Raw genomic sequence first — 21106 nt, 5'->3', positions numbered from 1 at the left:
TAACTTATTAAACAATGCATGTAACGATAGAAGAAAAACTTAATTACGTTGGTTGTAATGAGAACATGGTTTCACTAATTTATTAAATAGTGTAATGTAGTGATAGGATCTATTAAAATAAAATATTTTTTCTTATGTGATCAGATACAATTAGTTAATAGCACAAATAACGAAGTATTAAAGGTACAAAAATCTTTCTCAGATGCTAAAATAAAGCATTTTTACTTATGTGATATAATATAATTAATTAAAGTATTAAAGGTACATAAAGTCTTTTTCATAATTATAGGACACTAAAATAAAACATTTTTACGTACATAAAATAATATAATTAGTTAATAGTATAAATAACGGAATATTGGAGGTGTAATGAAGTTTTTCCCAAATTGTAGGAGTTTCCTCAACATGCGTACTTACTTTTTCTTTTTCTTTTTCTTTTTCTTTTCAGAACCTTTAAATTTTGTAAAGATTTTTATAGGTATGATCCTAGGATTTTTTATATACAAAGTACTCATCCTTAAATTTGAACTTGCATAAATGACTAAATAGAATTTTTTTAGAGCACATAAATAAATTTGATTAAAATTAAATAATAGAAATATCAAGTGAGGTACCTTTTAGTGCACAGACATCAATCAATTGAAATCATCTCAACCACCAAAAGAAATGGCCATCACCTACGCCACTGAATAATAAGAATTTGGAAAATAGTTTCAATAGAATAATCATACTATTGACAACAGATTGTTTGGTAGTGAGTCCACCTCTAACCTACCAAATATTATTATCATTGGAGGGTAGGGTCACCACCTCTCTCCCTCAAACCAAAAGTTCAAGACTTTTTGATAGAATAAAGATGACAAATGATCGAGATAGATATATACATACGTATGTATATATCTATATAAAATAATTTTTTTAAAAATAAATTCATTCATGCATAGTGACCGCTAATGTAAAATTAATAGTAATTATTAAAATATATATATATATATATATATATATATAACAATTCTGATGTGATGAATTTTTACTCATTGATGAGCAAAAGATTGTAATAAATATATATATTGAAATATATTGTATCAAAGAATTTATTTGATGTGTTTTAAGAACGCTAAAATAAAAGGTTATGTTGGAACATTTAATACAATGATTTGTTGATTAATAAAGGGTGAAATGCTTTTGAATGGTAATAAAAATCATTGAAGAAATTGTATTGATCCAGAGTTTTAATTGCTTAATCTTATATCATAAGAACACATTTCTGAAAATTCTAACATTGAAATAATGTAATAATTGGTGTTTAATTTGAATTTTCTTATTTAATGTGTAATTATATTTCAAATAAATAAATATATCCATAATCTAAAACTGGTGATTAAGGCATCATTTCATCTACTCTGACCAAAAGAGCTCCAATATGGTAAAGACCTTGTGTATATACAAAAATAAAATATACTTTTAGTTGTATATATATATATATATATATGCAATTAAGCATATAGCCATGATAATGTTTTAGAAAATAGTCGTGAATATTTATTGACAACCTGACTGATTGATTTTCATTAAAAGTAACAACTTTCCTATTTAGAACTTATTTTGTTTTTTTATATCACCTTTATAACATATTTTAAAGGTTTCCCTAAGTATCTTTTGAAAAAAAACATTTTTTTCTCTACTTTTGGTCTTACTTTAATCATCACGATGCAATATCATTTGTGCTTTAAATTAGATCATTTTTATAACACTTGATGTATTAGATAAAATGATACTCAATTAATATTGCTACACGTGAAATTTTTAATTGTAAATTATATATTCACTTTCTTTATTAATTGTAATAATTAGACGTGTAAAAATAGAATGAAGGTTGAGACTGATTTAAGAAAAAGTAACAAAAAGGATGATACTAGAAGAATTTTTGGTTCGCAATTCATAGTTATTGGTAAAAAATATTATTGAATATCTTAATAATTATTAGTTGGAGATTTCTAATAGTAGAATCAAAACACTCTTTACATTTATGTCAAATATAAAAAAATTTAATAATATCATATAAAATCATAATATAAGATTTGAAAGTCTGATATATCAAGCTATAATCAAGTGAGTGAAAAATGTAATCAAATGTGTTTAGTTTTCTTATATTTTATCATTTTTCATACATATATTTACGGAAACTTTATCACTGCATATTGAAATTAAATTATTGGATAAATATGTTATTTTATATTTTATTGTTATTTCTTTTGGCGTGGCACAATTTCACGAGCACCTCAAAATAATTTGAATCTCACACACACAACACACACATATGTGTGTGTGTATATATATATATATATACAATAAAAAAGACAAAAAAGAAAATAGAAAAAGAGCAAGATTTGAGTGACCCATGAAAGAACAAAACGAAAGGCAGATAAGATAATTGATGGCAGAGAATTCCACATGGTTAGGAGAGAGAAAAATGAGGGCTGACGCGTCGCTTTTAAGCTCAGTGGGTGCCGTGACTTGCTTTACTAAATTCCCCACATTTTCACTCTTCAACCTAAAATCATACACCATTTGTACTTACAACATACATGTGTGTATCTGTGTGTAATTATATATATATATATATATATATATATATATATACAGAGTACACTCATATAATTATAATAGTCGTTTAGATTATACAATCGATTATGTTTAGATCATTCAGATTTGTTTCCTTTATATGTAGTCGAGCGTAATCAGTATGTCCCCAAAGCTCGAATTTTATGCAGATAATCGGAAGCAGTCAATGCCGTTGGATCTAATCTTCTGTTGCCCTCGAAGTTCGATTCTGATTTCAACGGATAGTCAATAATTACAATCGCAATTTCAGGCAATTTCTCTAGGTACCCTCTTTTATACCTATTGAATTTCAAATGGTATGTGTATATACACACGTTTATATTTATATATGTTTCCTTTTATGACTTTGTTTTCATTTAAAAATGTTGTTTATTGTCCTGGATTTGATATGGAACTGCCGAATCTCATGTTATTGTAGAAATGATTTTGTTGTTTTGATCTGGGTTTTTTAATTTGGGAAGTGATTTGATCTGGATTTAATGGTGTCGATCTGGTAATTCCATCTTTAGTGCTGCGTTTGATTCCATTTCTGGAAGTAAAATGTAACCGCACCTATCGTTTTCTGGGTGTGCATTCATGTCTCAGTTCTTTAAAATTTGATTTTGTTGTTTGGTTGCATAGAAAGGATAGGAAATGATGGAAATTTGTGTTTCCAAGCCTTTACATTTTTGTAATATTGGATTGAAGAAAGCATTTTCTTTGTGTGAATTATGCCCAAGGTCAGTTCCGTATTCGATTTGCCACCCCACACCCCACCCCACCCCACCCCCCCCCCCCCCCCCCCCCCCCCCCCCCCCGCCCGCTACCTAACCAAACAAGGTAATGGTTTCAGTGTTTGGATGGAAGAAATAGAAAACCTCCAACCAATCCCACTAAAAGCTACTGGTTGGCATAGTTGATATGAGGTTTCCCCCCAAGTAGATTTCTTGTAGAAACCAAAATAATGCCAAACATAAGATTCAGTAATTTTTTTTTTTTTTTATTTGTTTATTTTTCGTGGAATTTTTTAGTTTCCCCAATAAACAGAAAGAGGGTAAATTTTCAATTTATTTTCCTTTTCCTTTTCATTTTCTCTCCCTTATCTAATACAGCAATGTAGATGCGTTTAATGGGTATTATAAATTGATATCCTTTCTAGGTAGCATTTTTTTATGAACAGTTTTATGTTGATAGTTTCCTCTGTGAGAAAGTTTTGGCCTAACCATGTTTTTGTTGCAGATGAACGATGAAAAACAGGATAGAGAATGACGTCCTATGCAAATTGCACGCAGTTTAGTTGTATTCATCTCGAGAAAGACAGTAAAACAAGATGATTTCTGAAAAATTGATGGGAGAAACATCGTTTCATCAGGATTTTGAGTCTTTGAGCGTGTCAAAACGTCTTGTCAGAAGTGTTAGCCAGAAGTTGAAAAAGAAGATTCATAGAAATGAAGCTGAGGAAGAGGATCATAGAAGGGGGGTTTCCTTGAGTTGTCTCACTCTTTATGGTAGGGGTGGTGGTTGCAAAGTAGGCGCTGACACAAGTGAAGAGTTTGGGGATTCAGGCGGTAGAAGATGGTCAAGCGCCAGTGAAGAAGGAAAAGGATACACAAATATATGTGGGACTGAGGAAACTGCTGTGGATTGCTTCTCATATGGCATGAAGGAGAGGTTCTGGAAGAGGAATAACAAAAAGGGCCTAGAGATTGAAGAATCACCACAAAACAGTAGAATGCACGTGTTTCTTCCAGATGACATTCTGGAAATGTGCTTGGTAAGACTCCCGCTAACTAGTCTCATGAATGCTCGCCTTGTGTGCAAGAAATGGAGAAACTTGACTACAACTTCTCAGTTCATGCGGATGAGACGGCAAGGTTTGTATCAGAGTCCATGGTTGTTTTTGTTTGGTATTGTTAAAGATGGCTATTGCCCTGGAGAGATACATGCACTGGATGTCTCTCTTAACCAATGGCATCGAATAGATGCTGAAGTTCTCAAGGGAAGGTTCTTGTTCTCTGTTGCCAGTTTCCAGTACGATGTTTATGTAGTTGGAGGTTGTTCTAGTTTGACAAACTTTGGGAAGGTGGACAGGAGCTCGTTTAAGACACATAAAGGTGTATTGATCTTTAGCCCCTTGACTAAATCGTGGCGTAAAGTTGCATCCATGAAGTATGCAAGATCAACACCCATTTTAGGAATTTCTGAGGTCAGTTCGGAATGTTTTATTGCCCGAAATCAGCAAAATAGGCAAGAGAGACGCTTCCCCCGATCACGAGTTGGTGGGGTGTCAGATGTTTATGAGGATCCTCACAGGCTTTCTGTAAGACGTCAATTCAGAAATTCTCATGATGAAAATGAGATTTCGTTGTTGGCCAATGTAAAGACTTCCAAGTTTGTCAAACAAAAAAGTGACCGCTCAAATACAAAAGATTGTAAAAGGTTTGCGCTCATTGCTGTAGGGGGTCTTGGACCCTGGGATGAGCCTTTGGATTCTGGGGAAATTTATGATTCTTTATCAAATAAATGGGTGGAAATCCAGAGGTTGCCTGCGGACTTTGGAGTTGTTTGTTCTGGGGTTGTTTGTAATGGGATGTTTTATGTTTATTCTGAAATGGACAAGATTGCAGGGTATGACATAGAAAGGGGCTACTGGGTTGGAATCCAAACCGCTCCGTCCCCACCCCGTGTTCATGAGTACTACCCAAAACTCATATCTTGTGATGGCCGGCTGTTCATGCTTTCTGTCTCCTGGTGTGAAGGGGATGGTCAAATAGGCAGGAGAAACAAAGCTGTTAGAAAGCTTTGGGAGCTAAATCTCATGTATCTAACTTGGACTGAAGTTTCAATACATCCGGATGCCCCAATGGATTGGAATGCTGCATTTGTGGCTGATAGAAACCTGATATTCGGGGTTGAAATGTTCAAAATATTTGGGCAGGTTTTAGACTTCATGACTGTGTGTGATGTGTCTGATGCAACACCTAACTGGCGTCATATTTCGAGGAATCACGCGGCTCATGAACTGGATGCTTCTTCGTGCATGACAAAATCAATTGCAGTGGTACGTATGTAATGTCATTTCCACACCGTGTACCTTGTGCAGAAAAGTTTGGGCAACTATCTGCTCTCGTCTAGAGATTTTGACTCTGCTTTGCGACATGTTATATTCCTTCTCAATTGAATTCTTTGGTTAATGAACTTGTATTATGGCGACTACATGTGGCATCTATTTCTTGTTCAGATTCTTATTTAAGGTATGCTTGCTAGGTCTCCTTGTAATTTGTTCACAATTATTGAAAGAAATTGACTCTGTATTTATCATGGCAATGCTTTGCTTTATTCATCAGTTGGCATTACTCTTGGCTCTTGCTATTTTCAATACTTAAGGCCTGAGCTGTTCTATGCATGAATTGGCTAAGTAGGTCTTTTGTTCATTTCACTTTTGAGAATTTGAATTTTCATGAAGGGTGTGTTCGGCCGCATGGAATTGGACCAAATTTTTTTCAAATTCCAATTTCAAGACTTCAATTCCATGCAACCTGTACACACACACGGTTATCAATTGTTACGCTTTTATCCACCAAAGTTGTGGCTGTCACGTCAGTAAAGGTGTGAAGTGTTGCCCCAAATTAAACAAGCATTTGCTCAAATGAGCCTGCTGCTCTTGACTTGTTCAAAATTTGCCTTGGGTTTCAACCTGAACCCCTCTTTGTAAGAAGTTCGTTTGATGATTCGGGCTGCCTAACGAATTTAGTTCCACATCGTTGATGGCTTAATTGGTTCTGGACTAGTTCAAACGTGTTACTTTTTGAGCTCTTGCATTGTTGAGTCGAGTGTGCTACAGAACCCAAAATAATACTAGCAGATGACAAAGACGCTGCTGATAAGAAAACATGCTGGCATAGAGCCACTCCAAGCAACAAGCTGGGACTTACATGTATAATTTGGACCACCAAACCAGACTACACAAGATCTGCCAGATTCATCCACCGGTATTACAAAAAAATAAAATAAAGATACATGTAACATACTGAAACCAATATCTCAGCCAGCCGCAAATTAACTTTACTTGCCTAAGATGCCACATTTCCTAAAGAACGAGATCATCCCAAGATGATGTTTCCAAACAACCAATTATGATGCATAAACTAGAAATAAACAGCATCGGATTTAAATGAGAGAATAATTTCATTTTCCTCAAAATTTTGCAACAAATATACATGTGATTTAATGATTCTCGCCATCAAACTCGTCATTTTTCCTCCATCATCTAAGACAAGTTGGTTCCATACAAATCTCCAGAAATAGTGACTGCCAAAAATGAAGTGACTGAAGTCCTTTGCAGGGATCTTTTGTAGTCTCGACGGGAGGAAACAAGCACACTGCCATCATCACTAAAACCAAGAGGTCCCCAAAATGCAGGATACTTCGAAGTTTCAATCCTCATTCACGTAGGGAAAATAAATCAACAGATTTCTTCTGCAAATATGATGTCAAGTATGTATTGAACTGCAAAGAAATTATTGCTATCAGACAAGGTAAAAAAGTAAAAATCAGTGGAGAATCGATGATGCCAAGGAATGTAGTGTTAAATATTTGTGCTAGACAGTTTTTTTCTACAAATTCAGTATGGAGAAAGAAAAAGAAAAAAATAACGAAAGAAAAAAAGGTGCCAATTGATTTGTAGAACACGAGAGAGTTCATCCCAAGAGAGTTTTCAACCACACTACAAAGGGAATACAGGTTTCTCATAGATATCTACAGGTTTTGATCGAACTTCCTACAATGACCAACAAAAAATGCGACGATTTTCTAGGATAGTCCTGCCAAGGTCTCCCAATTCAAGCAGCAACATGATCTGTCGCACAAGAAAAACCATATAGATATTGATCCAAATAAATTGAACTCAAAAATTTATTCTACCACTAGCTTTGTACCCAACTTCATAATTATACAAAAAGAGAAAAAAAAAAGATTCCCAATTATCCATCTTTTGTATCAACTTTATTCCTCTAAAACTTTCAACATATATTGTTACTGCATCTGTTCCTACATCAACCTGATTGAAGAATTCACTAACCTTCAATTTTTGGTAGAAACATTGAGAACTATACAAGGAAAGAGTTGATTACTCAAGAAAAAGTAATTAAATAAAATCTATTTCCAAATAATTAAGAATTTATTTATTTCTAGTTTCAGTAGACATTAAGAAAGTTTGATTCAACCTTGCTATGATGTCAATGCTATGTCAACAGACTGACTCGGAAGCATAGAATATCCAACTGATGGACCGTCAAAAGGTACCTAGCAGCATCTCATACTTTCCACATTACCCTTTTATGATGTATACATTATATCTGTTTATTATAGTTCCCACATTTTCTAATTTACTTCTCAACTCAATCAATTTACTGATGACAAATAAAATCAGACTAATATCGATTAATCACACATAGAAATACCTGATCATGTGCTGTGTGTTGATATTCCAACCCAAAAATGGCTATATTTCACATATCTTTTTCTTACATTATTTTTTATGAAACCCTTTGCCTACCTTCCTCTTTGGGAATGTTAGGTTGATCAACCAAAAGTTGCTGGAGAGCTCCTAGATCACTCGCACTGCAAAGGAAACAATCCAAGACACATCAATAATCCCAACAAAATAAAATGTAACACAAAATGCAAAAAAGAACCCTTGACCTATCAATTTTTTTGCAATTACACCCTGGTATAACAAAGAAACCCTTAAACTATTAAAAAGCCGCAAATCAGTCCATAATGTCTACTTTTATGATATTAGAAGTATTTTTCCTGTTTTACCCTTCAGCGTGTTGATATTGGGAAACCTATGACTCGTATAAACCTATAAATAATGGACTGGAGTAATCAATAGTAAAGATTACTTTTTAAAATCATGTTTTATAGCAAATGTTGGCTTCAGAGATCCAATAAGGTGATGAAACATTGGTCAATGAATTTTCTAACAGATTAGGATTGACAGACTTGGGTTTCTACATAAGAAAGAAAGAAGGCACCATGACTAAAATTGCTGAATTGCATTGAAAAAATATTATGACCAAAACTCATTTTATGTTCAATATTTACATTTGATATTCATTTTCTAAAAAATAAAAATAAAAATAAAAATTGCTCAATTAAATTGAATCAAGAAAGTAACTCTAAAATAAATTTTCAAAGTGAATATATTGGACATAAAAGCCTAAGAATGGATGTTGAATAACCCAAACATACCTGGGTTTCAAGGTAAGTGCTGAAAGTGCTGATATCACTGATGATTTGAGAATGTACCTAAAAATCACAATTGACAAAGGCACTGGTAAGCAATATCAAAGTGCCTTTGACTCTTTATTATTCCAAAGTAATAGTCTCAACTAATCATTGTAAGAAAATATGATGTCAACAAATTCAATGACCAAGCAATATAAAATTTAGTGTTGCTTCAGCAGAGAACACTAAAACGTACTATGAAGGTAGAAACATTGGAAAAAAGAGAGGAAAGAGAGAGAGACCAAGTTATTCCACTGGAACAACAATACAGCTCATTTGATCACTTTATAACTTTTCAATGACCTATACTCGCAACAATATAGGAATGTCATACATGAAGTAAACTTAGTCAAGTGAAATACAAAACTATGCAGTTAGAAAGTGACTAAAGGTTAGTGAATCATGGTCATTTTCTAATGGTATAAAAATTCACTCAGCCCAAGTTAATAGTAAATGATTATCCTCCGAGTGACCTAGCTACCAACCCATTAAGTATCATGATAGCTCATTTACCGCACAAAGAAACAGCCATTTTAAATCACAATTGACAATGATTTAAAAAGAAAAGAAGACCATGATGAAGCAAATTGGAGAGGCATCCATACTCTGCTTGGTGCATCTCATGAATAAGACTAAGCCCGTCTAAGCAATCTGCAAGAGTTGGTTTTATGCCAACTCGTTGATGCAGTTGTTTCAGGGTTGGCTTAATAGAACCCCCTTTAACTAGCTGTCTACCCTCACGAAAAATCTTCTCAAGCGACGAAACTATACCATGAAGCTCTTCCCTGATATCAATTCACAATCAAGAGCACAAACAGTCAAAACTCTTGTCAGAAGCATCCATGAACTTCAACATCTAACACACTAAACCAATTGCTTGTGAAACAATAAACAAATATGCCCATATTGTGACAATTAAAAGTTATACACAACATTGCAATGCGTTATAACACCAAACGTCTCTACTTAATTATATTGAAAATCAAAAATAATATTGGAAGGTATACAGTTTTCCAACATTTTCTCTGCAACCAAATGCAACATAAGATGTGATGATACAACCCAAATCATAAAAGCAGTGACCATGTATTAATAAAATGAAATCATATTGACCCTTTTGATCATTTTTCTTTCCCATCAGTTAGTTGATTTTGGCCCGTGGATTTGAGCAAAATGACTGGTCCATTCTGTGCCAAAGTCTGGTTGATCGACCTTTTGCAAACTGCCTCGCAACTTTAACATGTATATCGTGTATCCCAATGAATTATATATTCATATATAAATATCTATTTACATATAAAGATATTTATATTCCTATTAAGAGATGTTCCTAACTTACAGAGTCTTCTTCATTGAAAGCAAGATGTTCTCCAAAGACTCCATCTGCTTCTTCAAAACTGCATCTTTGATGCCGCCAACGCATTTCAAAGCACCATAATTCTTGGGATCCTGGATCACCTGATCATAGAAAGACAAAACACACATTCTAATACTAAGAACTATAAGCTCTGAAAGGAATTGCTGAGTAGCTAAAATTAGGAATAGTATACATACGTGTGTGTTTGTGTATATGCGTATTATAATAGTAGAAGAACCTGTAATCTACCGATGACGGAAGATGCGTTTCCGAACTGTGAAAGCAATCGAGATTGAAGTTCGTCCCATCGGCTCATTTCGTCCCTCACCTTTCTGAATTTCTGCTGATATTTCTTCACCATCGCCTCCATCACACACACACTGTAAATACCAAAATTGACAATTAGGGTTTAAAGAGTGTTTAGAGTCTACTGTAAAAATCATATAAGTTGGGGTTGAGATTCTAATTGTGAACAAGTGTGTCATCAACTTCATAGTTCATACCACAAGTCAAATTGATGAGACTGAGAGTAGGGAATTGGGCCGTGAGGCGTATGTCGTCTTCTAAGATGAGCGCGAATGAAATAGAGAGAAGCGTGTGTTCAGTTTGTTTTTTGGTTTTTATGTGAGTTTATTTTATTTTGAAATAATATTATTTCAAACTAAACACATAAATAAATAAGAGATTTTTTTTCTTTTCTTTTTTTTTTTATTTTTATGTGAAAGGTTTTACACAAAATAAAATATTGTATAAGCATAAAGACCGGTACATAAAGATCACAAGAGTCTTGGTATCAAATAAATCCCACCCTAAAAAAAAAAAAATAGAGAAGAGTTTATATTATTTTGGTTTTTTTTTTTTTGTTAATTAATTTTCCTTCCTTTTTACACCAAATCTCTGTCAAAAATGATGTTCAGTCCCATTTCTCCAAAAATGGAGTTATTTTTTTTAGAATATAAAAAAATTAATTTAAAAGCAGGTTTGACAGGTCAATTGTTTTATACCAAAAAAAAAAAAAAAAAAAAAACTGTAATATAAAAATGAAATTTAAGAAAAACTTCATCTCAAAATAATCAGATTTTGTCTTATGTTTTCAAAATTATTCAAAAAAATACTCCGTAGTATCATTCCGTAGTTCCACATGAAATGGTTGGCTTTGTCTTACAATTTTTGTTTATAACTTATGTACGGTAGTATTTTTCAGTCACATGACAATATTAATGTGTAATTGGTCTCATTTCAGTGAAGATTTAACAAAAGAATCTTTATGAAATTGAAATTTGATTTCAAAGAGTTGATGAAAAATAGGGTAACTGAGTAATGTAATTGCACCAATCAATGCAAGACATTGGATGAAACCATTCTGCTGCTTCCCTCAGTTTGAAGAAGGCATGAACCACCGCCCAACTCTTACAATCATCCTCTCTCAACCCTTCAAGCCTGCTTTAAGGGGCATTTCATTTTTGGACCTTTTTTTTTCATCTACACACCAAATTTTACCAAAAAAAAACAAAGAAAATGGTATTTGCCCTTTCGTTATGGAATCAAACCAGAGAGAGAGAGAGAGAGAGAGTAGAATTCCCATCAAAGCAGCCCAGTTCAACACAGACAAAAACTCAATGGTACAAGCACTAAACAGAGCAACTTAATTTCCAATAGAATCACACACAACAAACAGCAATCAGTGTTTACTACAAAAATCAACTAGTATACCTCTATAGGTTCCTGTAAATGCAGAATGGAATTGCATAATTCTCAACCCCACACAACTCTAGCCAAAACATATACGCTTCATGGTTTACTATGCTACTTATGCTTTACTATGCTATTTAAATGTTGATATAATTCCAAACCATAGGTTCGATAAGTTTGTGATCAAGCCACTGCAACATAAAAACATAGGAGGATCATCATCCGAGGTGGTCAAATCCATCTCCGTGATGATAAGGACTAAAGCCCCCTGAAACTTCCATTTTACCAATCAGCAGCTGGTCAATTCCTGCACACACAAACCACTAGTGACATGAGCATCAAAGATTTCAAATGCATACATGACATATATGCATGGGAATGTGAAGTCATATTTTAATCTGGATTTGGGGCAATAACAAGAGAGCATACACTAGTGGATACATACTTGGAATACTCTCGGGCAAAGCTAAATGACCCAAACTGCCTGGAGATCTCAAAAAATGATCTGATGAGAACATGTGCTCCTCCTTACTGGAATGCATATCCAAGCAATGCATTTCAGCACTTATCTCATGATCCTGGAAATATACATTTTCATCATTTGCAGCCGTGTTCTCATGGGATTTAGTGCACTCCGGTTTTGTCATCTTCTCCTTTGAGGACTCAACCTCTGCCTCTACTTCTGATTCTGTCTTGTTTGGTGCTGAAACAGGTTGCTTCCTTTTTGATCGAGCCCTCCTGTTCTGGAACCAATTATAGACATTTGTTTCAGAAATTTGACCATGTTGTGAAAGCTCGGTAGTTATATCTTTGATCAACTGCTTGCTAGGAGTCCCACTGCCTTGATCAAAGAGACGCTCAAGAATCTGAAGCTGCATAGGAGTTGGAGTCCATCGCTGCCTGGCACTGATCTTCTGGCCACCGCATGTCAATAAGGGATCACAGTATAGATTGCCCAACCTCATTCCTAAACCAGAGAAGAGCCGAATAATTTTAAAAGGCAGTAGAGGCCCCAGCATATCAAATAAATATATAACATTTGTCCTCATATAAATAAATGTATTAACCAGAAAGACAAGTATGAAAAAGGTTGAAGCTGTGCCAAGGATTAGGAATCCATGTACATTGGAGTTACAGTTCTGAACTCAATTAAACAAGAACAGAAATACCATAATCAGAAGCCTACCACATCAATTTGCATGAATATGTTTCAACAATGATGAATTAACTTGAAGTTTGCATTTCAAGCTTAATCTCTAAAAGATCACAGGGGACTAATTACTTAAACGTGATTCAAACTTTCAATTTTTCAAACAATGGAAAATTAAATATTAATTGTACTACAAATTAGTGCAAGAAAAGAATAACCTAATATATGCATTATCATTTCTATGAACGACCACAGGGCCTTAAAGTCTCCAATAAAAGGAGACAAGAATTAAAGTTTCACATTCTAATTGAGTAACAACGTGCATGTCTATTGTCTGTATGAATTATTATTATTATTATAAAGAAATAAAAAAATTGGAACTTTTGTTTATATAATAGAAGACGCGCATCAATATTAATTTAGTTTAAATACTGCATTAACATAAAAAGGAACCAGGGAACTCTTGAACACACATCATTTTGCAAGATCAGATAAAGGAAATAAACATAAAACTCTTAAAAAGAGCTAGAATTGCTTTCCAACCACCAAAGAGCAACCAAAAAAAAAAAGGTAAAAGGAAAATGGTGGATAATAATACATAACGCATCGCGCTCTGTATCTTCTCAGAATTAAAGAGTGAACAGTATGATGGAACTTTCATTATGATACAAAGAGCCATGAGGCAGTTTTAACTCTCTTTTTTGGGCAGGTGAGTACTGAAACAATGTGAAGCTGTGAAGGAAACCCCATAATGTTGTTAAAAATCCACTTAAAGAAAGGATACACGTAAAAGAAAAGGGCAAACATAGACCAGATTCCAACTCCATAACTGTATGGCAAGCCTCATACTGCACCACCAAATATTTCTATACATGTCAATTAGTAGTCTAGTAGCTCCACATCTACTTCCCACTTACTCAAAAAGTCATAAAAGATGGAATGTCCAAGGACTTATATAATGAAATTCAGAAGGAGCTTTGGAGCAAAACATAAGTTGGAATGTTGAGCAAATCATTGAGGAATTTAATTTCTAGAAGTAATGATCAAGAGAATGAGAAAAGTAAATATATGAACTGCATGCAATACTATACCTATATCTTCTTCATGTAAAATTACATGTTACAACTTAATTAAAGAGCTAAATTATGCAAAATGAACATCTATGATTTCTTAACAATCAATTGGAGATTCTAATTATATAAATTGCTAAATGCCAATCTAATTTTGATAACCGTCCTGCATGTAAAACACCTCCTCGCCCATCATACTTGGAATACAAGTTAAAACAACCATAGTTAATATTCACGAAAATCTTGAAGTGCATAACATGAATTAAAAATGAATGTATGACACAGTAAACAAGTTGTCCTTTATATGAACATAATTTCTAGGAAATGAAGAATATAAATTACACCAATTGAACATTTGAGTTAGCGGTTAAATGATTCAATCCAGACTACCACAATAGAAGACATAGTTTCTTTCTTTTTTTGGTAATTGAATTAGTAGAAGACAAAGTTTATAGACATGCAAGCCAAGTCACATGTAGTTGTATATTTGTACCCAAAACAGGCATTGTCAGATAGATACAAAATGACGAAGTTTCCTCTTCAACAAGATAAACCCCAGTTATTGAAAGTCATATCATATAATAAGACTTCAAGCCTGTTCATCTCACACCGCACTCAGGTCTACAGTTTGTCAAATAGCATCAGGATTATATGCAGCCTGTTTAACTTCAGCTTCTCGTCCTCAAACTATGCTGCATCCTACCAGAATTAACACTCCAAATCACACTTTTTTTCAGTATTATTGTTTCCAATACCAGAATACCAAAAGGGGTAAGAGCGAATGCTTTCACTCAATATCAATTTAACAAACCAACCCAAGAGAGAAAATACATTAACCATCAAAGACAATTCACAAAAAAATAATAATAATAAATAATTTTGAAGGTGAATTCGGACATGATCAAAGAAAAGAAACGGTATAACCACAACTATAATTCTCTGAAAGATTGATTATTAAAAATTAAATAGAAAATTATTTGGATAAATAAATTCCAGAAAGTAAACACAAACAGAGTATAAACAAAAAGAAAAGGACCCAAAATCACAAATGCCTTCAAAACCCCATTAAAACCCTCTATGCTTCAATCAGTAAAACACAACACAAGAACATCAATCCAACAATTACTACTGCACCCACATGAGCAATTAATACCGAAAGCATGTTCCAGAGAGAGAAAGCGAGTAGAGAGAGAAAAATATAGACCAGCAAGATCCTGTTGAGCCGTAATGTTCTTGTGCATCTCAACAAGTTGGTCGCAGATGGTGGCATAGACAGAGATCTGTTGCCGTAAGAGCTCCATCTGCTCGTCAGTCATCACCTTCGCGTACATCACATCACCGCCACCGCCAACACCCACATACTGGTGGTGGTTCAATTGTTGTTCTTGGTTGTTCCACTCCATCACTCCCAATTGTTCATCAGCTTCGGCTACATTTCTCACCATACCCATTCTGGGAATCAATCAATCGCTACTTCATTTAAGCCCCATGTAGCAATCACAAAACGGAGTACAATTGAAGCAACACATACACATACATATATATGAGTGTATATATGTTGTAAAAGATAAGAAAGTTGAAGACGAATGGGATTAGCATAAATGGCGTGCGTATTTAGGTACGACCGTAATTACCTGCGCACTTTAGTGTATCAACATACCCCACCCGTAATTTTCACCGGTTTAGAGTTTGGGATTATTTAAAATACACCGCTTTAACTTTCATACATAACAAATAGGAAATCTCCATTTATACAGAGTTAGAAGTTTTAAATAATAAAATTGTCTATTTTAAAAGTTTATTTTTTACTTTAGTTAGATTAGGTAAAATATTTACATGTGTATCAATAATTTTTATTTAAGTTCAAAATACCCTCCAAACTCTTATTTCAAAATATTAAAATATTCTCCTTAAATCAAATACTTTTTTGATATAATTCCTTTAACTTAAAAAAATTAAGAAAATAATATCTTTCAGTTAACTTTGAATCATATATATATATATATATATATATATATATATATAATACACACACGGGAATTTATACAAATAATAAAAAAAGTTCAATATAGTAAAAAATCAAGCAATTAAAAAGTAGTCCTGAAATAGAAAAATATAATTAAACTCTTTCATGCATGCAAAGTCTTCTTTGATGTGATGCACGCCTTAAGATGATCATCATTTAGCTCAATTTATACTTTTTTTTATAAATAAAAAAACTAGTTGTTCATGTCCAATTTACAGAAGCAACCATTTAATTTCATGATCTCCCTTTCTCGTGTGTACTGTCTGTATGTGTGTATATATATATTTTCTTTGCAAAGGAAGATTTTCACATTTGTAAGGTTTTATATTGGTATGAATTAGGAGATATAATTAAAGTTATGTGCATAGAAAATTATATATATAATGAATTTCCACACAAAAAAAATAAATAAATAAATAAAATAAAATAAAATTTCTATATATATAATAAATTTTCACTAAATTATTTGTATATTTCTAAATTAACATAGGTTTGAACCGATATATAGATCGGGAGATACTGTTAATGTTAAAAGCAATATATATATATATATTATTTATTTTATTTTTTTATTTTGGTAATATATATCTCACATGCAAAATGCCCTCTAGTTGAAAGACAACTAGAAAATCTTGATTTTCTAAATTTTTGAATGAAAGGACTATTGTTAAATTAGGAATGATATTTTAAAATAAGAGTTTGGATGGTATCTTGTACCTAAACAATAGTTTTCTATACATATGTAATTATTTTGCTTAACTCAACCAAATTAAAAAATCAACTTTTAAAATACACTAATTTGTTATTAAGAGTTCTTAAGTTTACGTAAGTGTAATTTTACCAAATCCAAAATGAATGGATGAAAAATGCCACTTTTAGAAAAAATATATTACAAATACGATAACTCTACACTATTAATCATGTATTTGACATGTCGGTATATATTTAGGACAAAATTACCCCTCAACATTATGCAAATTGACTTCCAAACCATTATTCCCCACGTGCATCGCCGGCAAGTAAAATTCCGACCCACTACGCCACCCGAATCTTCCAACTCACTTGCGAACTCGGCCACTGCACCGAGGACAAAATCATGAGTGTGTGGTGGTGATGGTGGAAGGTGGGGATGGAGGTGGGTGGGGGTGTGGTGGTGACGGGGGATATTGGTCGCGGTGATGGAGGTGGGTGGTGGTGGTGGGTATTGGTAATGGTGGTAGGTGGTACCGTGGTGGTAAAGAAAGTAGAGATAAATGAGGGGGGATGGAAAATTAAAAAGTGATGAGGGTAATTTGGACAAAAAAAAGTTTAAATCCTTGTTTGGTAATTATTTTAGTTTATTAGCTCTTTTACTCATATATTATTTTGATACGGTCATTTTTGTAAATATGCCAACTTAAGTAGTTAATATTTAAATTTTTCCTTGAAATTTGAACTGCTCTAATTAATGTAAACAAAGATTCGAAGTATTTATATGGTTATATTTACAACTTTTTTTATTTATTAGGATTTATTGTTAGAAAATTCTTTTCTAGACAACTAATTTGAATTTTTTTTTTTCATAATAGTCATCGTGATATATAAATGGGATGGTCACGTATATATATATATATATATTTTTATCTCTTTTTCTATTATGTATCGTATTTCTATTTAAATTATGATTTTTTAAATTATTCTTGACTACTTCTTTTCATGTAAAATTTGGTTGATTTTTTTTTCATCATTTAATATACGGTCAATATGGTCATACCATCTAATTTTGTTTTATCCTATTTTATCATTCACACGCATTATACTTATTGTTCTCTCACACGTTAAATATTACTATTAATCTTATATTTTTTAGTCACTATTGTCATCCATTCTTATTTATCTATAAATTTTTATATTAACATTAATTTTTTTTTTAATTTTTTTTTCTTCATATAAAGCTCCGCTCAAATTTAATTTAGGTTATGTTTTGAACGATGGTGTCAACAAATCAAACACAAATTATAATATAACCTTTTAATTGCTTACACATATATATAATTTTAAATAATTATAGACACATTTTATTATAAAAAAAATATATAACAAATATGTTAGAAATCTTATACAACAACTATTATAGCAATGAGACAAAACATTGGGTTGGGACTTGGGAGTGGAAGGTGGGGTGGAAGAAAACAGTTCATGGAGGGATGGTGAAAGTGACTAGAAGGTGAAAGTGTGGGAAAAAACAATGAGCCGTACAAGTTGGAGAGGAAATAAGAGAAAATATATTTATGCTTCAATTGGTACGAGGAATGAAAAAATAGAGGAAAAAGAATGTGCATATCTATCAAATTTATTTGGTTGAAAGGAAGGGAGGGAAATAAAGTGACCCACCCTTTTTTTGGTAAGAGGAATGCAAACATATCTTTAAAAAATATACCATAGAGTATTCCTAATCCTTCCCAAACACCCCACTTTCCAAATGCATGTGATCCCAAATTTTATGAACACATTGCTTACTGTTGTGCTTGTGTGTGTGTTCAATGAAAGTGTTAAATATTCTTAGATAAGGGCGGATCTAGAAATACATAATGAAATGGATTCCGCTTCTGGCTACTCCTTCGTCACCCCTGAATCCACCAATACCCTTAGGATATAGTATATCAAGTTATTGAATGTAGTGATGTCCACCACCACATCTGTGATCCAAGACCTATTATTATTCTTAATAGGAAAATGATAGAGTCACCAAATGATTTTTTCGAATAAGTCCAGAATCTGACGTATTTTTGTCCACCTCATCTACTTAAACAGTTTACAAAAAATAATTATTTAATACGTGATAAGTATAACCAACCACACCAAATTCGGTGCTAATTTGAAAATTCCTTTTCGATTTCTCTATCATTACTCTTCTTAATATCATATTATGAAGTATTTAATAATTTCTCTGAAAGAACACGGTATTATTTGGAATTTTCTCTCTACTCAGAGAGCTTGTGACCAGAAGAATTCCAGTCTTGCAAAAGATTGTTTGTGGACTAGACTAGTGCTATTCTCAACTCAAAGTGCACGTATTTCAAATGAATTTAAACGTATTCAAGGCGGCTGATTGGGACATTCCCAAACCTACATGCATTCTTTTACTTGAATTTTGTACTTTTCCAACACGAATACCAGACATGCCATGTGCAAACATGCCAATTTAGTCTAGCCATTCTTGTAAGTCAGAAAATGAGGACGTTTATAATATATATATATATGTGTGTGTGATGAGACCGATTCTATGAGTTTACCCCCTCATCACCGTTGGATTGCTTGATAGTGTCTTCCAAAGCAAATTGAAATATCATAGAATTTGTGAGTGAGTTTGCATCCCCGGATCATCATTTAATTTCGTAATAATATCAAATTAAAACATCTTCTTACACGTATTTTGTTTTTCCTAGACTAAATAAATTGACTCCACACGACATTATGTGTGGGCTGCCTTTTTTAGACTACGTACGTCGGAGGAAATAGTTGTAGGGTTCTGAATACTAACAAGCATTAATGAAGGTTTAGACCTTTCCCACACCTCTCAATGTCTATAAACCATAGTTGAGGACGAAAGTATGAAATGGTAACGACACACGTTAGCTGGTGCAATTTGACAAGTTGACAACTCAACCTAGACGTCACAAGTTGTAGAACATTCCACTCAAACTCGTCTAACCCAACCTTTAGTCCCGACAGATTAATGAGTGTTGAAACTGTAAGTGTGGGCTGGTGTGAAATACTGGACGACTTATTACACTGACAAATTATAAAGTATTATAATTCTATATCGCTTGGGGAAAATGAAATGTTATGAATAAGGTTCAATACTATTTTATAACACAATGCATTTTAAAATCGTTATGATCATAAATCTATTAAAACTCCAAAATTAAATTGTAGTAACCCTATAAAGTATCTGATTTGAGAAATTAAAAAACAAACAATATTGTGTCTGAGTAGAGTATGAGTCGTTCAGTAGATAACATGAAAAATTAATTGTATTATACCATTTTGTGTAAATAAAAATAAAAATATTATAATGTTATAAGTTCACACCGTCACAAAAACATCATGATCTAGTTATTTCTGTTCAAATAAATGTAACACTTTATCATTTTTATTAACCAAATCTTTAAATCCAAGCACAAACATATCAATTGGTTACAAATTATACCGAATGTAGAAAATTTTAAACATATATATTTTTAAAAAGTTATTTTCCAAGGATTATTTGTCAAGAAAAAACATTTCAAAAATAATATTCAATAAATTAAAATTTAAAGAAAAATGAACTGAAAGAGAAAGGCTGATTTTAAACTATAAATATACAAAAGTCAAGTTAAAATTTGAATTCGAGTTCATTAGTCAATAGGAAGGCTCCAATTTTTTTTTAATTGGTTAGAATATAACCTTCCTAAAATTAGTGTACAAAAAATAAAAACTTCCTAAAATTAGACCCCTACCAATAGAAAAGCCCAAATGTTTTTTTTATTTCCTTATATTATGGTAGCATACTTAAAAAATTTATTTACTTGTATAGTTAGACCCTAACCAATAAAGAGAGATATACTAGTTGCTCCAAAAGATTTTTACCTTATCTCATTTCTTTCTCTTTTTTTTTTTTTTTTTTTTTTTATGTCCTCTCTCGTCTCCTCATTTCACCATTTTTTCTTATTTTTATCCATCACTATGAAATTGGCGAAACTTTCTATATTCTCTTTTATCCCCTTATTCCTCACATATTTTTCCTCTTCCTCTCTCACATTTTAATTGTATTGTTGAATATGCCTCCGAGAATATATGAATTTGAAAATGAAAAATTTAAAAAGAAAAGAAGATTAGATAAACTAATTCAATCTTAAAATGGAACTATTAATAAATTTGTTATAACTAATTAT

General features: G+C 32.7%; 3 protein-coding genes across 4 annotated transcripts; 1 reads left to right on the top strand and 2 right to left on the bottom strand.

Annotated features, from left to right (window-relative positions):
* Positions 1-2470: 2470 nt before the first annotated feature.
* LOC132277035 (F-box/kelch-repeat protein At5g42350-like) lies at positions 2471-5931 on the top strand. Of its 2 annotated transcripts, none has more exons than XM_059778741.1 (2): positions 2471-2875; positions 3844-5931. In XM_059778741.1, exon 2 carries the CDS (start codon positions 3935-3937, stop codon positions 5675-5677), a length of 1743 nt encoding a protein of 580 aa, XP_059634724.1. In that variant the 5' UTR covers positions 2471-2875; positions 3844-3934; the 3' UTR covers positions 5678-5931. The 2 variants fall into 2 exon arrangements, with proteins under 2 accessions (XP_059634724.1, XP_059634723.1); XM_059778740.1 differs by having other exon boundaries at positions 2471-2888.
* A 554-nt stretch (positions 5932-6485) lies between these two features.
* On the bottom strand, positions 6486-10885 carry LOC132277038 (uncharacterized protein At5g43822). The gene is made up of 7 exons (XM_059778744.1): positions 10756-10885; positions 10491-10632; positions 10235-10353; positions 9501-9680; positions 8860-8916; positions 8162-8226; positions 6486-7113 (listed from the first exon to the last, which is right to left on the bottom strand). The coding sequence occupies exons 2-7, from the start codon at positions 10620-10622 to the stop codon at positions 7070-7072; spliced, it is 597 nt and encodes a 198-aa protein (XP_059634727.1). The 5' UTR covers positions 10623-10632; positions 10756-10885; the 3' UTR covers positions 6486-7069.
* A 990-nt stretch (positions 10886-11875) lies between these two features.
* LOC132277037 (WUSCHEL-related homeobox 8-like) lies at positions 11876-15753 on the bottom strand. The gene is made up of 3 exons (XM_059778743.1): positions 15369-15753; positions 12390-12911; positions 11876-12251 (listed from the first exon to the last, which is right to left on the bottom strand). The coding sequence occupies exons 1-3, from the start codon at positions 15613-15615 to the stop codon at positions 12163-12165; spliced, it is 858 nt and encodes a 285-aa protein (XP_059634726.1). The 5' UTR covers positions 15616-15753; the 3' UTR covers positions 11876-12162.
* Positions 15754-21106: the final 5353 nt, after the last annotated feature.

Source organism: Cornus florida, unplaced genomic scaffold (genome assembly GCF_030987335.1).
Source record: "Cornus florida cultivar Cherokee Brave unplaced genomic scaffold, ASM3098733v1 CherokeeBrave_3.0.0_Hap2_Chr10, whole genome shotgun sequence".
Taxonomy (NCBI): domain Eukaryota; kingdom Viridiplantae; phylum Streptophyta; class Magnoliopsida; order Cornales; family Cornaceae; genus Cornus; species Cornus florida.
The sequence above is the reverse complement of the archived record's forward strand: the minus strand, read 5'-3'. Positions and strand labels throughout refer to the sequence as shown.